The 21,592-nt window shown below is 42.6% G+C and overlaps 1 protein-coding gene across 2 annotated transcripts in view; it reads left to right on the forward strand.

Annotated features, from left to right (window-relative positions):
* Positions 1-5,169: 5,169 nt before the first annotated feature.
* unc5db (unc-5 netrin receptor Db) overlaps positions 5,170-21,592 on the forward strand; it is a 394,916-nt gene continuing 378,493 nt past the window's right edge. For both annotated transcript variants that reach the window (XM_072433137.1, XM_072433138.1), the window contains exon 1: positions 5,170-5,339. In XM_072433137.1, the coding sequence (XP_072289238.1) occupies positions 5,255-5,339 (85 nt within the window). In that variant the 5' untranslated portion in view covers positions 5,170-5,254. The remainder of the gene's footprint in view (positions 5,340-21,592) is intronic.

Consider the following 21,592-nt stretch of genomic DNA (forward strand, 5'->3'; position numbering starts at 1 on the left):
ATTAGCGAACATCACATCGGTGTCAGGGGGAAGCCATAATTAAATGCAGTCTATCTCAAACACAAAATCGGGTCAAGGATTTCCTCCAAAATCCTCCCCGCGAATTCGCTGAAGACGGTGGTAAAGCGAGCGAAGATATGCGACACATCAGCAGCGGCGAAGTGACGGAAAAGCAAAGATTATTACGGAAAAAATACAGTTCTGGTTTACAGAATGTGTTTGTGTGTGTCTGCCCTATTTTTACAAAACTGCCTAGAAATGGCTTATCGGGAAAATGTGCAAATGGTTATTGGTTTCATGGGCTACTGCTTAGTTATAATGAGGTAAATTTGAAGACAGAAGGATTTGCAGAATTCGCTGAGGGGGAAATGTCGCACATTTCGCTCGGATTGCATAACAGGTGGATGAACTGCTGCCACAACTAATACTGCCATTGCTACTTGAGAGACAACTTCAAACTGTAGTAGTGCGAGAAAGGACAATCTTGTATGAACCGCACTGAGATGCCCCGCCCAAGTAGTTTTAAAACAATTCAGTCGTAGCGTTAGTGCCCTAAAGTATTTTCTCCAGTCTTTAGAGTGGAGGAGGACCATACGTCCGCCTCAAAAACCTTGTGCCCATCCTAAGACTGTATGTAGATCTAGGCGCCAACCTCAAACCCATATTTCGGGTCAGCTGACAAACCGCGGCCTGTCTCATCAATACATTATCCATTGAACGTCATTACAGCTGTGGAGAAGAAAGTGAAATCCTCTTTTTCCTTTCCAGTTTGGCACGTAGGCTGTGGCTATCGCCGGTCAGTGCAGTTGCCACCTGCTTGGGGATGGGGGGGCTACCCCAGTCTGCAAAGGACAATTGCAATTCTTACACCCCCTTGGGACACAAGTGATATACAACATTCAGTGTTCGAGGGCATGATCCGTAGTGGAACGCACCTTCGTAATGATGAAAACCCACTGGCGAGCCACTCAGAGCAAGGCGTTGGCGGTACGGTCAACCCTCGCACCAGATGTTATTGCCTGTTGCGCGTTCTTGCACAACATTTGCATTCGCACAAATGATGAAGCGGTGGATGCTGGATGTGGCTGGCATTTGCTGGATCATGATTATGTTCAGTCTGTGCACTTTGTTTTGTGACTTTGCAAAAGTTGAACCTTGAACTTGAAAACATGAATACATTGTGCATCTCGTATCATCAGTAAACCTGCTGCTTTTATACACGGTTTACAGAAAAGTAGAGTCGCTTCTGGTTTACCATTCTCCTCTGCCATCCTTACCTTGGCTACAGTGCTTTCGTCAGTGGACAGAATGTGCTCATTAAGCATGTGGAACGACTGTGCCATCTTGTCTCGTGGAAGAGAGGCTTGGATGTTGTCCATGTTGACCCAGGTTGACCACGCAGGAAGAATGTAAGTGCTGTGAGGCTGTGCTGGGAATAATAATAACTGTGTGCGTGTGTGTGTGTGTGCGTGTGTGCGTGTGCATGTGTGTGTGCGTGTGTGTGTGTGTGTGTGCGTGTGCATGTGCGTGTGTGTGCGTGTGCATGTGTGTGTGCGTGTGTGTGTGTGTGTGTGCGTGTGCATGTGCGTGTGTGTGTGTGTGTGTGTGCGTGTGTGTCAGTAGGATCTATGCATTCAGAATAAACAAAGAACACATAATACGCTGGATACGGCTCTACCAGTAAGTTGAACTATTGGGCAGAGCTGCTTGATAATTCAACATGTGGCTCATGACGTAATTCACAGTACTGGACAGTATTAATTGTAGTAGTAATGTATCTGAACGTGATTGGAAAAATTGGAGTTGGCATACATTTTGTAACCCAAAGGTGGTTGTATTTCAGAGTGTATCTTTCTAATCTTGAGGTGTTTTTCCTGTCAAGGCCCAGCTCCTTATTGCCAAACCTATGAGCACACGAGAGCCTATTTACTGAAACAGAAGGGAGACAGACAGAACATTTTACAATCATCTAGACACATATGGGCCCCTTTCAGCAGTTTTCAGATGGAATGCACATCCACAGTAATAGTAGGTCTGTTGACGGATCTTGCAAATCATAATTGACCAATCCCTGGGCAGCTTGACATCCCTCACTTGTCTTTAGCTGTCCTAATGACTAGACATGTGTCACTCAATGTAATTTGCTACAGTCAGCCATTTATTCAAATGTAACATTCACTGGTATTGAAGATGAGTAATACTTGTTTGTGTCTTTACATATATAATTCAGTCCCCCGCCTTCAGTGTCTGATACTCCTGTTGTGTTGTTGGAGACAGGAGCCACAGGGACCACGTGCAGAAAGTGGCCTGAGCCGCAGTAATGGTGTGGTTCTCTTGGCAAGTCTAATGGCCCACACAGGCCAACGATAATGGTAAAACCACAGTCACTACTCTGTTTATGGTTTTGTCAAAGTATTCCAGAGTGTGGAGTTCACTCTTTTATTCAATTATTGTTTCTAACTCAAATCGGGCATTTCCATATTCTTTTCCATATAGCTAATTTGTACTAACCTGGTGTTTTGGATAAGAACTGGTTTTAATAGAGTCTGTGCTTGAGATAAAGCTATATTTCCTCTTAATTAAAGGTATGTTCACTGGTGGAGGTTTGCCATCTTCTTGTTTCCATGGTAAGTACGATAAGTTTTGTTATGATCTCACCTCAACAAGGAGGGGAAACTAAAAGACACTAGCTTGTTTTCAGCGGTATTTACAGTACTTTTCGGACTTCAAGCCACTACTTTTCCCCCACGCTTTGAACACTGCAGTCATTATAACGGCGCGTCTAATTTATATATTTTTACTGGCAAATGGCCACCAGGAGGCAATTTGAGCGCGAGCGTTTGACACGCTGTAGAAGAAGATGTCACTGTCCATCGTGTTTTATATAGTTTAAGCTTCAAAACGCTGGGTGTTTTATGATAATTAAACTCGTATTCACGGATGGATTAGTTTAATGAAGAAGTGACTCTAGACAGAGCAGAATACAAAGACACAGGTGGAGTGGCACATGCTATGTACGGAGATCTGCAGTTCAGAACCTGCAGCATTGAAATGAAACTTTCTTGGTCAGACCTAATTCACGGGTCAAAAGACAACCTGTGGATCACCACCATGGACCATATTTCTGTTACAACGTAACACTCACTACGAGCTCAGATGTGTTTTCTGTTTGTTAAACTTCAAAATGCTGTGTGTTTTATTACAATCCAACTCCCACTCACTTAGAAAATAGTCTAACTAGTCCCTCGGGTGTGCCACGAGACCCCCGGTCAAAAGACTCATCACTACCGTGTAGTATGTGTAAATATCTCATGTTACAACGTAGGCAGGTGTGGCCTGTATACGGAAAAGTTATGTTTTCTTCGTGTGCGTCTTTTATTCAGGAGCGCTGTTAGCAAAAGAAATTTAGATAAATAAATAAATACAAAATGGATACAGGATGTTAAATGCCAGAGTGGCCAAGTGGCATGGTGTAAATGTCAGATTGTTAAAGTTGATGTACACTTTATTGTTTTATCATTATTAATCATTTGCCCCATCCCTCAATGCCCCTGGGAAAGGAGGGAGCTGCCACACCGGGGGGAGATCTTCTGCCAGGCTCGATCAGGACTGTAGCTGGAAGATTTTTACCTGTGGTGCATGTTTGGGAAGTTGACAGCATGACGTTCCTGTTTACTTTAAACCGGGCTAAGCTTTAAGAATAGTCACGGTAAACAATCAGATCAACAAAAGCAGTTTAACAAAAACTCCTCCTTGTAGGCGGGGCTTAAGCAGCGCAGAGCAGCACAAACGTTTCTCAAACCAGTTCCGGAGAGTGAAAATGACAGTTTGATGGAGGTCGTTGAAAAGTAGAAAGATTTGGTTCTTAAATGTCTCTTGTTTAAATGTGTAGACGTTTTTTTTTTTATAAATGTGTGCTGCAAGATAACCACTTTCATTGACAAATGAGCGATTACAGCAATCCACACAGAAAGGCCCATGCTGCCTGTCCACATAGAAATTAATGACAGCAATTTTTATGTCAAAAGCCCCATGTACTGTTGTTATGTACGTGGTCCTTTAACATGTCTTGACTTTCAATGGTCCTAGTAGCTTCCATAGCAAAAAATAAATACATTCTGTCGACTGAACCAAAGTTTATAGAGTGAAGAAAATTCGCTGCTGACTCAAGTATCTTCTTCAGTTCACATGTGAGAACCTGAGAGTCACTGCCTTATATTTGTCCAAAAGAGAAGCTAACTACACTGAAACTCACACAAACTAGTTGTTTTCAGTCAGAAGCATCTGTTTGAGGCTTCTAAAAAGTGTGAACTTCATCCGAGTCGACATATTTGGCGTTATAGTTCAAGCTCCTAACTGGTCATCATCATACTCTGATTAGCCCTATTGTTTACTTTGTTTTGGGTTCCAGGTTGTATCTAAGACCACATCGGTCTTCTCCTTTCACCAGGATCTGAACTTCACTGTCTTAAATGTGTGGTTTTATCATATTAACACATCTATTTAACTTTCATTCATTCATTTTCTACCGCTTTTTCCCTTTCGGGGTCGCGGGTGACTGGAGCCTATCCCAGTGACTTTGGGCCTTAGGCGGGGCACACCCTGGACAGTGACCACGTCGTCGCAGGGCCAACACAGAGACATTACAGACAACCACATTCATTCACTAGGGCCAATTTAGAGTTGCCAATAACTTAACTTTCCACATCTATTTAACTGAATTAATAAACACGATCAAGTCCCATAACATTACTCAACTCGTCTGTGATAAACATTGCGTCCCCTCGCGCTTACCTGTGGTCAGCTTGCACCAATCCCGCGCAGCCGTTCCCGTTTTCCAGCGCGCGCGTCTGCCGCCTCCTCCTCGCGCTGCCATTGGTCCTCAGCACGCGGCAGGCTCGTGTGCGTGTGCGTGTGTGTGCGTGTGTGAAAGAGAGAGCGGGGGCACGTCCCGGCCCCGCGCGCACTGACGGCACAGTCCCGAAGTGCTGTGAAAGATGCTCCAGCCTCTCCTCGCCTCGGCATCCCTCTCCGCGCGCCGCCTCTCCGCCGTCGCCGCCGACCGCCGTCTCCAACACGCGCCCCCGGGTGTAGAGCCGAGCATCCCCGCGCCGCAGCGGAGCCGAGCGGTGCGAGCAGCCGCCGCCGCCGCCGCTGCCACCGCCGGGACCGGGGAGTGGACAGCGGTGGGAGCGCCGGTCCAGCTCAGGAGGCGCGGAGGAAGAGGAGGAGGAGGTGTACGGGACGCGCCGGGATGGGAGCGCTGACAAAGGGACATTACTTCGCCGCGTCGGGCTTCGTGCTGCTGGTTTACTGCGCCGTGCTCGTCTTCTCCAGAGGTAAGGAGACACTTTGGATCGATCCGTCACAAAACGGACGTGGCGCGCGTGTCTCTCTTTACGCGCCGCTTCCACGCCGCGCGGGGTCTTGTTCTTTCACTTAACTTCGCCGCGCGTTGGTCTCGCGTGTATTTCAACCTCTTTTTCTTGTGCTGGGCAGACTTATTTGAATAACTGTGTCGCCGCCAGAGCTTCGGGACAAGGCTTCTTTTATGTCGCGTGTGAAAGAGCAACAGGCATGTCCACGCGCGCGCCTCGGCTCATCATTTACTTACTTTTCCCTCGCGCTCCCGACGCACGCTTTTTACGCAGAGACTTCCTCGGAAACAAAGCTTTTATTCATCATTTGTATTTATTTGTTTGCATTTGGAAGTCTACACTGGTCCGCAAACCAAATGTCACGGCGTCAGTGTCGTTTAGGCGCGGGGAGCCGGAGCCGGGGCGCGTGCCGTGTGCGTCTTTGGTGATTTGCTCGGTGCCGTTTGTGTTGTTCAACAGAGATCGAGAATTGGGGTTATACATATTTTATAGGAGGGGAAATTGCTTCATTATGGGCTGGGGCTGTGGGGAGAAGCAAAGCCTGTTGAGGATCGCACGGAGCTCGGTTCGACTGGATGCAGGGGCTTTGTGTGGAGCAGAAATGGCCGGGTTAGAGGACGTGAATTGCGGGTTTGTTTAGTGGATTGTGCGTTAAAATCACTGCTGGTAATATGTGCTTAATTTCTGGTGCTGTTTTAACGATCTTCAACGATTGAATTCAACAGTGTGTCCAGTTGCCCAGTGCTGGTCTGAAGATAGAGGGTTGGTCCACTTGAAAGTTTGATTAAGAACCAACAAGGACATTAGTTCAGTTTGATTGAATATTGCTGTTTTTCAGACCTCTTAGTTTGAACAATGTGGTATATTTAATGTAGTACATAATGCTCTGTCACTCTGGGTCTTTACATTTGGCCATGGGGATTGTTTTGCTTTCTTTTTTGGTACAGATTTATGTAAAATGGTACATTATTTCATTACATCCAATTGTGACTTTACTTCAGTTGGATGTTTTTTCAAGCCTGGCAGTAGCTCAAGGCACACTATATTGTTTCTCTGTACACTGGTTAAAAATCAGGGTATAATTAACCATTGTCCAAACTGGTTCATTGACGATGTAAAGTAAGATTACCGATCATTGTTTTAATGGTACTGATGATGTAATAGGGCTGCAACAGTTACTTATGCGATGAGTTCTGACTGTAGTGACGAGTGACCGTATCTGTGGTCTGCTGTGGAGGAGTGGATTGCACATATGCCAGGCTCGGTGCGCAGCGGCTGCAGCGTCATCAGTGCGACTCTGATCATTTGCTGAATGTTCTTCCCTCTCTCATCCCCAATTCACTTGCGTCACTGTCCATTCCCATAAAGCCTATAAGTAAAAAAAAAAATCCTTAAAAAGATGAATAAAGAGATAACTGTAATTGTGTTTTGTATTTGTATCTTTACCATCATTTTGACTATACGTATTCTGGAAGGACTTCTGGTCGCCACCGCACGATTTGATTTGTACAGAGCTGCCGACCTCCAGAGAAAATAAGTTGTACACAGACTGAAAAGCCGTTTTCACGTCCAGGGAATCGGTGCATTGTTGACTTGTTGGTCATGTGAGCATTAGAAATGTTATACAAATCAGTCGACTTTAGAGCATGTTTTAGCGGCGTGACTTTTACCTCGTTCTCCATTCAAACCAATGGAGTGACCGCTCGACAGGAAGTGCCATTACAAAGGAAGTACTGATCCGTGGTCAAAAAAGGCAGAAGCGGGCGGGGCGGAATAAGGAACTGGTATCAGAAGTGAATACTCATTTGAAGAAGTATCAATATGAAAATGGACCTTTCCTGAACGGTTTGGGAATGATCTTGATCTAAGCCTACTTGGTGCTGAAAATGAAAGTCTATTGTCTAATTATAAAAGGTAGAAATCTAATCATTGTGGTATTGAAGTCAGTATTGAGTACTGAGCCTTTTTCTTTGTATCAAAATCGGCATTATTAAATCAAATTAAAATAAATAAACTATTTCTGATGTTCATAGACATCCCCCACCCTTCAGTGTAGGGCTTCAACTAAATTATTTTAGTAATTAATGAATTGTTTGGACTGTGAAATCCCCGTGAATTCGATTTTTTCTAGCTAAAGTAATGTTGCTTGAGAAAAAAATATGTTTGTCACTAAAAACGTACATGTTTTCATCAGAATCAGAAAAGGTTAATTGTCATTGTCAATAAACAGAACATAGGAACTTGCTGTGGTGATACTGTGCAACATAAAACAATGAACAATGATAAAACAACCTGTATAAAGCAATTTAAATCTGCTAGGATAAAAATAAAAAATGGCTAAACATAAAAATAGGCTTACTATGTACACAAATTTACAGTTGAATTTACATATGTTGTGCAGAAAGTGAACAGGGCTGTGGGTGATAAATTATGGTTAAAGTGACAGTGTTTAAGAAGTGTGCATGAGTCCAACGGCAAAGGGAAAGGAACTGTTCCTGTGGCGGGAGGTTCTGGACCGTAGCCTCCTGCCTGAGGGGAGTGGCTCAAACAGTCCATGTCCAGGGTGAGAAGGGTCGGCTGTGATCCGACCTGCACGTCCCAGAGCCCTGGAGACGTACAGGTCCTGCAGAGATGGAAGTCTGCAGCCGATCACCTTCTCACAGTGCGCTGTAGTCTCTGTTTGTCCATGGCTGTGGCTCCAGCGTACCACACGGTGATGGAGGAGGTGAGGATGGACTCGATGATGGCCGTGTAGAACTGCAATATCATCTCCACTGGCAGCTTGGTTTTCCTCAGCTGCTGCAGGAAGTACATCCTCTGCTGGGCCTTCTTGATGAGGGAGCTGAGGGTGGGCTCCCACTTGAGGTCCCGGGTGATGGTGGTGTATTCTGATGTCATTCCCATTCTGTCTGAGCCACAAACCTCTTGCTTTAGCACATGGCATGTTCTGGAGACAATCCTTCAGTGATTCAATTAGTTGACGATTTTAATAATTGATTAGTTGGGAGTAATTCACTGACTTGTTTGAGCTATACTACTTAGTCACAATATTTCAATTTTATATAGTGAAAAATGCATTCAATAATCGTTGCAGCCCTGCCTAACTTGCTTTATCTGGAATGTTAACATTAAACTACAGTATCTATGGAGATAAGCATGTTTACAGGGCAGATCTGTGGAGCGACGAGCCTACTCACTGTAGTTCAAGGTTATTTTTTGGCAATAAAAACACCTGTAATTTAAATCAGGTTATACTATGTAACGTTCCGGAGCAACAACATCTCCATAGCGACAAGTAGGTGGCCAGAGAAGTTACTCTGGTCTGGAATATTCTGCCGTGCACAAATATAACTTACAGTTTTTAACTAATTGTCTGTTACCATGGCTAATCCTGGTTAAAAGTGAGGGAAGTTTCAGATGTAGTTCTACTGTAGCCACCTTCACAGTGCATTTGCAGCCTGCAGTAACAGATTGAGGTCATCTGGACTCATCTGGACGCTAAAGCCGCTGTTGCTGCCGCCGCTGCCGCTGCTGCTGGACAAGTCTATTCCAACAGTCCACTGCCAGGTTTATTTTTACTGCAGGGTGTTGTGTTTGGGAAATGTGGTGACTGTCCTACATGCAAAAGGACTGTCGAAAAGGCATGTTCAAATTCACTTCATTTTGTCTTTTAAATAAGTTTCTTGTTTAAATGTGTACAAGTTGTTATCATTGTGTGCTGAGAGATGACCACTTTCATGTCAAATGTGTCAAGTATTTGTTATCAACGGGGCCCTTTAAGACGTCTGTGCAGACCCTCCAAAGCAGAAACAAATTACATTCTTAATTGTGCCCCCATATTTTTTGGTAATTGGTTCACTGCATTTCACTGTTCCTTCTAACAGTATTTTTTGAGTGGCTGGAGTATTAGCATAAGTACGCTTCAAATGGATGGAGGGAACATATACTGTGGAATTCTTCACACTGTCCAACAACAAATTAGGCACTGGCACATCCAATTTCACAAATAGAGATTTAATTGTGTTTCTCTTTTTTTAATCCTTAACCATGTAATAAGTAGGAGTGGGCAATATATCAAAACATTTGGATAACGCTGTGAATGTTGTATTAAAGACAATATGAGTGTATTCTTTATAGTAAAAAACAACAAAGAGGATCAGGTGATATTTTTGCATTTTTGTGATTAAATGTGCAGACATTTCACAATTAAACCTCAACTAATAATTTTAAAGACATATTTTGACAACAATACAAACAATGCATATTGTCCTTTAAATGACACATATTATTCAAAAGGTTTGATTTTAACCCTGTTCTAACCATGTTCCCTCATCAAAACACACCTGGAGCAGCATTTAGCTTCATTCACACTAGTTTGATGAATCCTGGTTAGAAAGGCCTCTCCCTCCGAGCGTCAAAAACACTCCGTTCTGAATCTCCTCGATAACTGATGTTTTCTCCATCTGTGATGTGGCTCTGAAAATCTTCTCAAGTCCATACATTATCACCAGACTCGTGTCATCACGATCAGTACAACTGCAGGAAGTAAACAAGCCAACGTGACACGCCCCAAAATTTTGACTGTGCGTTATTCCCTCAGCAGCCAGTAGAGGGCACCAAACATAGATAGTCCAAGGTTAAATAGCCAAGTGTCCAAATTAAATGTAGTTTTGTTACACAGGCTAATAATAATACAAAAAAGCACATTACTTTCCCATTATTAGGGTAAAACTCACTAGAGCCTGTGTTGATGGTGGAGAATCTCAGACCCAGAACTGCTAGTATTTGTTTTCAGAGAAACATATAAAAGCTCAAAAATAACTCTATGACAAATGACATGAGCTGTTTTTAGCTTTACCTTGACTCTGTTCACGTTCAAGTGCTGTTCAAGATCTGTCCTTTTGCCAGGACAGTTCTTTTCATAGAGGAGTGTATAGTATATAGAGTGGTTTGACCCAGCACTGACAAGGTTCATTTGGACACACACAAACATATTAATTTAAATGGAACATGCAAAAAAGCTTTTAACTGTTATAATAGTTTCTGTTTTACCCTCTCAAAGTTATAATTCGAGTGATTCGTGCATGTTGGAGTAATTGGAGTAATCTTTGTTTCCTTGCATTCAAGACGCCGTTGCTCTGACTCTCCTCCTTTTCACCCCCGATACACAGTTCTTACTTAGTGCTCCAATTTGTAATATATACATTTTTTAAAAATGAGTGATACACATAGAAATCAGCAGTGTTGCACTGCCATTTTGGACATAATAATTGAATCAATTGTAAATTCCATCCCTTGATACTTACAGGAGCAATGTGAACGTGCACAGAGCCAGAGCCTGTATGAGACAGCACATACAGTACATAGTATATATATGTGTTCTGCTGACCACTGTACTTCAGGAAATAAATTACCTTACTATCTATAAAGTATCAAGGTTAAAGCATTCTTTATATCCCCTAAAGGGAAACTTGTCCTCTGCATTTGACCCTTCATTTAATAATAGCCCATCCACAGACCCACGTGTGACGATGCTGTAGATGCACATCACCATTAGTCTACCCCGGGCCAGTAACGTATTCTTTTCTTAATCCTTTGTGAGAGAAATTCATTGCATTTGACCCATCCCTCAACTAGGGCTGCTGGGTAAACCTGTCAGGAGCAGTGAGTGCCACAGTGCAGCTCTTGGGGACCCAGCTCCAGATCCTTATGGTCAGGACTTTCCCTGGAGGATTTTACTTTGGTGCATGTTTTGAGGAACCCACTCAAACACAGGCAGAAACGTCTTATTCTTCTTCTTCTTCTTCTTCTTCTTCTTCTTCTTCTTCTTCTTCTTCTTCTTCTTCTTCTTCTTCTTCTTCTTCTTCTTCTTCTTCTTCTTCTGTTGGTATCCATAAAGTGTTACATTACCGCCACCTACTGTAGTTGTAAGTATGTGTTTTACGCTATACTATACCCATTTGTTTGTGTTTGAATGACTGAACTTCCACCTTTTCCCAAACTTGGCCATGGGTAGAACTCGCTCCAAGTGCTACACATCTGGCTTCTTGTTTTTCTTAAACTGTCTTCACTTTCTTACACTGTCTTCACACATTTCTTATTTCTTTAACGCACTCCATTTCTCACTTTAAATCTTCCACTGTCCTTGCGGTCAGCCGGTGGTGCAAGTAGAACACCCTCAAATCTCGACAGTGCGACATTTGGAAAAGCCTCTTTCGCGTTCCGCAACACAACTTCGCCAGTTTGCCCGTCGCCCACTTCTTTTTGTGGCCAAGCAACTCTCCAGCCATCGCAAATACTCAAGTATCATTATCCTCCTGCCAACGACTATTATCTAAAACTGTCAGGCCTCTGTGGGAGTGTGTTGTCCTTGGTTGCTCTTTGGACATACTTGAGAATCGATGGAGATGCTCGGAGGGAAGTATCACGCGAGGGGTCGTGAACTCAGGATCGTCGGTGAGGAGTGAGGTCCTTGGGGAGGCTTTAAAAGGCTTAGCAGTCACTGTGGCTGAACACGGGCCGCACACAGAGGAGACGTGATGCTTGATTAGAACTGCCATAGGGACCTAGTTACTCGGGGGAGTGTGAGACTGCTTCTGTGGGAGGGTAATGAGTTGCGACCGGGGGAAGGCCTATCAAACGACTTGAAGACTGCATATTTAGCTGTTGCGCCTTGACAAAGTTGAAAGCTATATTTTAGAAAAAAATATATATTTCTGGGCTTAAATATAAATGTTGAGGCGAAATGCATGTAATGGTCTGTTTTTTGTGCCTGTGTGTATCATGTCATACTGTTTATTATGCATTTATTTTTTCATCACTGATTAAAAATGGCACACGTAGGCGCTACAAACGTGGGTTTATTTCTATCACTAATCCCATGCAATTTGAAGCATATATTGTATTTAGCTTTGTGAGATGTTTTGCTTGATGGATCCCATTTGTCATGTCATTCATCAAAGGGAATACATGAAGAAAATATACTTAATTTGTATAAGGTGTTAATGATTGCTCATGTAATAATTCTAAATCATTTATTATTTGTCATTGGGTTGCGGGTCCTGGAAAATGCACTTATACATTGCCTAGATAGTCTACTTTGCCTAATACTTTCAGACATTTTGTAGAAAGCCTTGGCAAAGTAGAGCAAATTGAGCATTTCTTACTATAGCCTGGCCATTTCACAAGCTCTCAAAGTAAAGGGGCCTAAGAACATGTTTGATTTGAACAATTTCAAATTCATATAGATCTTTTGAAATTAATATAGACCGTTTAATTGCATTTAGTCATCTATAACCCATCTGTCTATGTCATAAATAGCTAATAAACATCATCATTTCTGTTTTAAAGTCCTTTTGTTTCCTTTTGGGGTCCTCAGAACTCCCTTTCTTCTTGGCTTCCTTGCAGGTCGTTCTCCCTTTATCTCCTCTACCATCCTCCTCCACACGCACTACATTTCCACACCACCGGAGGCACTGCTGAGCGATTATCTCAGAATATCCTTAAATCCAGTTCTTTCCGGTACATCCTCACTTGGCACATGCTCCAGCCATGCTCAGTCTGTACAGAGCCAATAAACAATGCATTTAACCCAACAAACTTGGAGCGTCATCGTGAACTGGACCCAGCTAGTATCCCTGACAGCCAATCCCAGCCCTCCGGCCGCTCCAGTCTCCTGTCAGCCACCGCGGCCTGTTAGCACTACCACTGTAATAAATGAGGAATGATCTTTTGATTTTATAATGAGGTCCTACTCACAGATGCGCAGAGGCTACGGCCAGACGTGTAATGCGCGTCCTAACTGTCTCCTGATGAGGCGCTTGTTGATTTCCGCGGACGTGCAGGTGAATTTATTTTGAAGCTGCTGATTAATTTATGTGATGTGTGTTTTAGCGGGCGGACGCGAGGCACATGATGAGCTGGGGGGATTAGCCGCTGACTTTGGATTGTCTGCGATGCTAGGCTCATTTTAATGGGATTCAACGCGCCACTCGTCTAATTCTCTTTCATAAATATGCGATTGGATTGTGGTACGCCGCTGCTAAGATGTGCCGGTTGCGAAGGCGGTTTCCACATGGGTGTATGCATAGGCAAGGCCGTGAGGTGTAGATTTCACACTAAGGGTACATCTTCTTGCATATGTGCAATTACTCCCACATAAAACGTGATCGCAGTAGCAAATGTGGAGCTCCATGTGTGATGGTGCTAATGGTTCTGGAAGTTCATGATGCCATTATTGGCAGTTACTTTGGGATCAGAACGTTCCATAGACAGTGATAGGGACTTTGTCTTGATGAATCATGTAAAGTTTTGAAGATATACTGAAGAAAATAAAGTCTTAATGTGACAAAGAAACCAGAAGAGGCCAACATACCACTAGTGTTCATGAATGTGGGAAAACAACACTGCAACAAAAAATTTATTCTTTATATCAAATTATGTACCATGCCATATACAAGGTTAATACAAGGTTTACAATCAAGCCCTCAAACTATATTATTAACAGTTGGAAAAAAAGCTAAACATGATCTGGAAACATAAATTAATTAGGGATGTCACGATATAAAATTTTACTGTTACGATTATTGTGCGAAGAAACATCACAATTTAACGATTATTCATAATTATGACCAAATCCTTAATTTTCTTTTGCTCTAATACATCACTGTTCCATTAATACTTGACCAGTTTTATTCAATCAAACTTTCTGAATGCATAAGGAAAGTTATTGTGATATAAACTGCCACATAAATCTCATGCCTGTACATTTTTGAGGTCATTTTGCCTATAAAATAGTCACGATCATAAGTTTTTAGTTCTTACAATTATCGATTAACCGGTTCATCTTGACATCCCGAACATAAATTGCTTTAGATCAACATAAAATATTTAAATTGAATGAATTGTGACGTGTATGTTTTATTCAAAGCCAACATTTCCCAACTGTAGACCATGAGCCACAATAGTCAGAGCACAAACATACACATTGACAAGTTAGATACCACACAAAAACAGCAACAAATACCCAACTTTTTTCCACAACTGTCAAATATAGGACTCAAGTAGAAGTACACATAAATACGGTGGCTGAAAATGACTCGCTCTGATGTGCAAACGAGACGAGGCCGCATGCAAACACTTTCAAACACACTGTATAAAAACTCTTATTTGAAGAGTTTGGACTGGCGTTGCGTGGCGGGTTAACATGAGTGAGGCTCCCTGGAGAACTGTAGCTGGTCAGATGAGCGAAGTCTTCTCTGCTCCACAGCTTGTGATCCGTCTTCTGGAGAGACCCTCACCACATGGCGCGAGGGGGAGCGGACATATGGGACATATGGGGCTCTCTTCACAAACGGCACCGTGCGGCTGTTCCTCACCCGCTCAACAAACAGAACGTTTACCAAGCCCGTGTGATCATTTGATGCAGAGAAAGTGTTCTGAATGGTGCTACTTTTTGTGAACAACATTGACGAACATTAGTTATTGTATTTTGTTTTAGTTTCCGCTTTAGATATGTAAATGTTTTTATGATTGTGGCTGCTATCGTTTCTTGAAAAAGAGGTTCCTGTGCTTCGCCGGTGGTGCAGTGATTGTTACCATGTTGTCATGGGTTCGATTCTTTGTCTTTGCCATGTGCAGAATGTCTCTCCCCTCTCTCCCCATTTCACATCTACATCTGTCAAGTAAAGTTTTCGGACCAGATAAAAATCCTAAAATAATAAAAAAGAGAAAACGGATGAATAGGGTTTGATCTCATTGGGACGTACCTCGTAAATAAAGGTAAATAAATAAATACAATGAATAAGAAACATAGAATGTTTCTTAATTAAGGCTGTTCATAATATAGTTATTATAAAGTGTGGTAAAACTTCACAATCAGCAGCATGTCCAGGAAGCACTATTAGCTGCAGAACTAATTTCAGTCCAAACCACAGCAGCTTCAACCCTCGGTGATGGTTTATTTTTAGTTGCTAAAGATATCATAGATTTCAGATTTAAAGATATCAACTTCAGCAATTTGCTGAATGTTCAATTGCAATTTCATTATGTAATTGTTTATTAAGACAACATTTTGGCCCCTCTGACCTTCATCACCTGATGGGGCTAACTTCAGAGGCTAACTCCAGAGGCTAACTTCAGAGGCTAACTCCAGAGGCTAACTTCAGAGGCTAACTTCAGAGGCTAACTCCAGAGGCTAACCAGAGAGGCTAACTCCAGAGGCTAACTCCAGAGGCTAACTCCAGAGGCTAACTCCTGAGGCTAACTCCAGAGGCTCACTCCAGAGGCTCACTCCAGAGGCTCACTCCAGAGGCTAACTCCAGAGGCTAACTCCAGAGGCTAACTTCAGGCTAACTCCTGAGGCTAACTCCAGAGGCTCACTCCAGAGGCTAACTCCAGAGGCTCACTCCAGAGGCTAACTTCAGGCTAACTCCTGAGGCTAACTCCAGAGGCTCACTCCAGAGGCTAACTTCAGAGGCTCACTCCAGAGGCTAACTCCAGAGGCTAACTCCAGAGGCTAACTCCAGAGGCTAACTCCAGAGGCTCACTCCAGAGGCTCACTCCAGAGGCTAACTCCAGAGGCTAACTTCAGAGGCTCACTCCAGAGGCTAACTCCAGAGGCTAACTCCAGAGGCTCACTCCAGAGGCTCACTCCAGAGGCTAACTTCAGAGGCTCACTCCAGAGGCTAACTCCAGAGGCTAACTCCAGAGGCTAACTCCAGAGGCTAACTTCAGCTGTGCCTTTCCTCCGGTGCACTGATGGCCCAGTCAGGGGTGCAGAATCTGTCGAGAATCAAGCTGACGTTTGGACCAAATAAGTAAAGCTCTTGCTGGGATTGGTTCAGGAGCAGTTGTCCTGTCAGTACGCTTCACTTGGACAAGTGTGAATACAAAACGACACACACTTAACATGTGCCCAATCGTACTACACCAGGGTTCACCTCTGCTTTGGAGCGTATGAAATAAAGTGGACTCTTAGTGTGAATTTAGTCTACATCAGGACTAAGCTATCAAACTGTCTAGAACTGTCTGAACTAGGATAAACATTTACATAACCTGAGTTTATTCCCGGTGTATCAGCCAGTTTAACCCCGGGTTATTCTCGACCTTGTCCTAGTGCTAGTTTAGTTTTCCTGTCTTTTTAGACCTGGTTAAAACCCATAGTTCCTTGATGTTGTGTTTGTTGCATCCTGGTTTGGTTGTGTTTAAAATCTATTCCAAGAAAACCTATTCTATTCGTGACACGAGCATGTTTGGCCATCATGCTAGAGCTAACAACAACAACAACAACTAGCGCGCTAACAGCTAATTAGATACACACTGCACAATGGACTAATTTTCACCCCAAGAGCTGCTTTTACATTATATTTATACTGGGGAAAAACACATTTGACTTTATTGTATGGAAAAACATTGGGTCCACCCCCTTTTACATGATCAAACTACAGATCAGTCTTTCGGGGTTGTGGGGACGAGGTAATGCATAACATTATTCAAACATGTTAGACCGGCCATATTTACCGCAACAAATTCAGTCATGACACCACCTGGGACTCTCAAATCGCATAGTTCATTTCCTAGATTATTTTTGCTGCGTAGAGTTCTTTCCTGTGAGCCTCGAAAAGGTCAAACGCGTTATTTCCCCTCCGAGAAAGTAAAGCAGGCCCCTATTCCCCCATGGCCGATCTGAAAAATGAATCATCAGTGGTGCGCGGGGGCCCGTGAGAGACGCCCGGGCTCCGCGAGACGCCTGTGCACACTCCAGCGGCCAGATTTCCATTTAAATGAACCCAAATGACTGTACATTGGTATATGATTTACAGTAATGATGAGGGTAATAAAAGCTTAAGTCCTTATTCTTTCGGAAGGGTGGCAGTTCTCGCTTGATATTGCTATCATTCCGAAACTTTTTTCTTTCCTTTTCTTTTTTCTCGCAGGTACAGCCCGTGATTCACGCCTCCATAACGTTGAGACTATTACCGTTGTATTTGAGGGACTGGATTCATCAAACTTGGTGCCTAACAGGTTTAATACAGTCAGCAATCAGGCCCGCGGCGCAGATGGCTAGCTTTTCCGTCGAGGTGCTTGAATAGCTCTTGCACATTATATCTTTCTTCTTTTTTTTTTTTTCCCCCGCCAGCGTGTGCCATCAGTATCTGTCACGTTATAATGAAACAGCTTTGATGTATTCGGTTTGTCAAATGGAGATGTGGGGAAAATGCCAGTGGACGTGACGGAAAACGTGAGCGAAACTGACACAGAGCAGGAGCCATTAGCCATAGCGAGGGGAGAGGTGTTTTTTTTTTCTTTTTTACATTTTTTTTTTTTAGATGAATCATTGTGATGGATTTTCAGATCTGTCAAGGTAATTTTATGGACTGTCAAGGATAACTACCTCTCATCGGTATAATAGAGGTCACATTCTTTTCATTTGGAGTTTTGGGATTTTTCAATTAATTGCAGTTCGGCAGAGCCCGTTTTGTCGGTTTTGCTGTCGGCTTTAGTAACTACACGAGTAAAAGTATTCACTATGGTTGATTTCGATCTGGGGAAACCTGATCTAAAGGGATGTGGTCAGGAGACGCTGGATGGTTTTGCACAGTTAGTTTTAAGATTTGGTGTTCAGTGGTTCAGTGGTTGGTGAGTTGGACACTTTGCCTTCGAATGAATGTGATGTACGAGGATTTGATTATTAGTTTGCAAGAATCTATATCTGTCATTTTCTACAGATTTTTAAATGTTTTCTCCACAAATACATGCTTGATTGTAAAACTGTAATTTATACGTACAACAGGTATAAATACACAAAATATAGTCAAAATTTGAAAATCGTAAAAACCTGTGCCACGCCCTTGTGCCACGCCCTTGTGCCACGCCCTTGTGTCACGCCCTTGTGCCACACCCTTGTGCCACGCCCTTGCCCTTGTGCCACGCCCTTGCCCTTGTGCCACGCCCTTGTGCCACGCCCTTGCCCTTGTGCCACGCCCTTGTGCCACACCCTTGTGCCACGCCCCGGTCTCTCTCAGCTCACCTCCGCGCACCAACCCGCACCACATGAGGTCCTGACAGTGGACTTCAAAACAGCACAAAGAATGTCTACCTATGATGTCATGAATGTGGGACATTTGGGAAAAAAGTGTTTTTTGTGAGCTCAGAGAAGGAAGGTTTAAGGAAGGGTTTGGAAAGGGAAGGTTAATTTATTTTGTCCAGTCCATTGTAACACTGCGTGGCTTTTCTTTTGGAAGATCTGCAACCTGCTGCTTTAATTATTTATTTTTTAATTAGGCTCCTCATTAGCCAGTGCCTTCCTGGGGTCCACATCTTAAAAACTCATTACACACAGATGAAAACATTACGGCATAACAATACACAGTTTTAAAATACATAAAATACACATTGCCCTTGGAGATGTTAGTGCTTTGCCTGAAACGTTCCAGAATATGACATTATCCTAATCTATTGCCATGAAAACAAGCAGGTAACAACACCAGGTCAAGTTACAAGTCAGATCTGTGGCCACCCGGCACACTGTAGGAATGCATGTTTTTGAATGTATATTTGAGCAATAAAATCAGCTGTAATTGAAGAAAAGGTGAATTAAATGTGTGGAACATTCTAGAGAAAGTCCACCTTTAGATAAACAGACACTTGCTGAAGGAAATTTAAGTTCAGAAACATTTTCCCTGTGCTTCTTCTCAGCACTGTTGGAAAGTATGTACAAAAGTAAATGTTCTTCACATAAGTAAAATGTTTAGGTATCTGTACTTAAGTAACTTACTGTGGATACTGTTTTCATTTTGGTTTTACTACATCTAAGATATAGTACTGGAGTACTTCTTCCACCACTGTCTCCCCGTCTCTGCGTCTCAGTGAGGAGAGTAACAGCGCTAAGGACAAACACCTCCTCTTTGTTACTTCTTGCTCTGAATATAGCCAGCATATCCACTGAGTCCTCCAAGAACAGTTGCAAATCAATGGATGTAATTGTCTTCTCTGTTTTGTTTTGTTTTGCAACTACAGCAATTTCCCCACTGCTGCATGCTTTCAAATCCAGAGACATTCATCCACAGATAGCATAACACACCTCGTAGCTAATTAGCCGCTAGTCTTTGAAGGCGGATGAGTAATTGGTTTGGGCTCATTTCCCAAATAGCGTTGTTTAGATGCTAATGACGCTCCATGCCAGGCGTTGGTATAACCTTTAGCTAACACGTGCGCAAATGTGACAGTTAATGTCTTTTCTTTCATTAAAAATGCATTTATGTTTCATGTATATGTAACTAACCATAATATGGAAGTGCCACAGCCCCGTTCATTTAAGTCGTGCTTTATGTCGTTAGGTGAGAGCAAATGGAAGTTGCCTACATTTTATGACAACAATAATATTGAAATGCAGTGATTAGCATTCCTGCCTCAGCTATATGTCAAGGTAGATCGAGTTTACAATTCACGTATACATTTTACAGTCTATAAATGTCACACATTATTATGTAGATGGACAAGCTTTGGATTACATCAATTCTTCTTTATTTTTTTGGGGAAGAACATACTTTTAAATGTATACATTTTAAATGTAATTATTGATTTGCTATTATTTGTTTTGACCCAAAACAGGGCAGTGGTGTGGCCCCTCCTGCAGAAGTACAGCTCTTAGAACCACATTCTTCATTATCGCTGTCAATGAAGTGCTGTAACTGATGGATAAATAGTTAAATAGAGTTGATTCTTCTTCACAAACAATGGGTTTTATTCACTGGTGTCATGGCTCTGATTGTACATTGTACTAAAATCACACTGTTGGAATCTACAGGACTCACACTGTGCGCTTGAATCTCACACGAGGAGAACCTGAGCTCTCGAATGAGCGATGAACGGATATGTTTACCTGCTCTCACTGTACACGCCTGCGTCTGTGGACACGCCCTTTTCTAGCAGTGTAAGCCCGTCTTAATATAATATTACCAAATGCAAAGCCGCAGTTGAATAGCTGTAAATGGATAACATTTGTTGGCTTCAAACTTAATCATCGTTTTGTGAGGGAAGGCAATCGTTGTCTGCCAAACGCTATTATTGATGCTGATCCGTGTGGTCTTTTTAGGGGAAGGTCTACTACTTGTCTCCATGGAGATGTGGTAGCTTTATCTCTTTTATTCACCTTTACTCCTTTTATTTACCTCGCCTTTAATCAATTATGTGTTTTTGTTGCTCAAATATGCTGTGAAAAAAGGCCTTCTTATTGGGAATGGAGTCAGGTCTCCATAGATCTGACCTGTAACCTGCTTGTCTTCACAAAGATACGTATAAAGCCATCCTAGACACAAACACATTTACAGATGGTAGATATTGATTGAATTACATTGATGTGATGTGTGTCTGATTTTAGTCGTACACTTTTATGTAGCTAGTACAATGTATATAATGTCAAATACAGTCGATGGACCTCGCAAAAAACATTTTAAATTTGTTTAATTTTCTCATGCGGTCCTTTATAATCCCACAATCCTGACAATAATCCCCCAAAAAACCAAACACATTTAGCATCACTATTACTATTATACTTTTTTTTAAACCTACTCTTCACCTTCGCAGAACAAAATCCTTGATACTTCACACATGGCTGTCTGAATACTGCGCTGTCTCCCGTGGACACTACTTTCCGGGGCTTTTCCTGTTTTCCAGCACTTGTGAAAGAACTCCCCCAGGGTTTGAGCCGAGTCTGGGGATTTCGATGTGGGCGGCTGACAGTTCATTGTACGGGATAATAGCCGGGGGAAAAATGTCTCCTTCTGAAAAAAAAGAGCCTATTTGTATTGAGATTGAGAAGAGGGAATTTCTGAATTTTCTGTGCAACCATCTTTTTTTCTTACATTCTAGGTGCTGTTTGTACACACAAAGGGTTTTAAATGAGTGGGCTTTTCATTAGCTACCACCATGGTTTTGTCTATAGGAGTTTTTGTTTATAAGAGTTCTTCTATTGAGAGTGTTTTTTAAACTTCCTATATTCTGTGATCTGTCCTTTTCCTCTGTATCTACTGCGTTGTATCAATGAAATTTCCCCATGTGTGCACAATAAAGGATTATCTTATCTTATCTTATCTTATGCATTACAAAGCATGTAAAGTGGCAGTTCTGTGTTATGTGCACACGTTGTACAATAGAATAGAAGTATACTCAAGGACACATATTATTCATTATTAGGCCCGAGCGCCACAAGC

Source organism: Eucyclogobius newberryi, unplaced genomic scaffold (assembly GCF_026437365.1).
Source record: "Eucyclogobius newberryi isolate DKJ021-1_F unplaced genomic scaffold, fEucNew1.0.hap1 SCAF_6, whole genome shotgun sequence".
NCBI classification, from domain to species: Eukaryota; Metazoa; Chordata; class Actinopteri; order Gobiiformes; family Gobiidae; genus Eucyclogobius; species Eucyclogobius newberryi.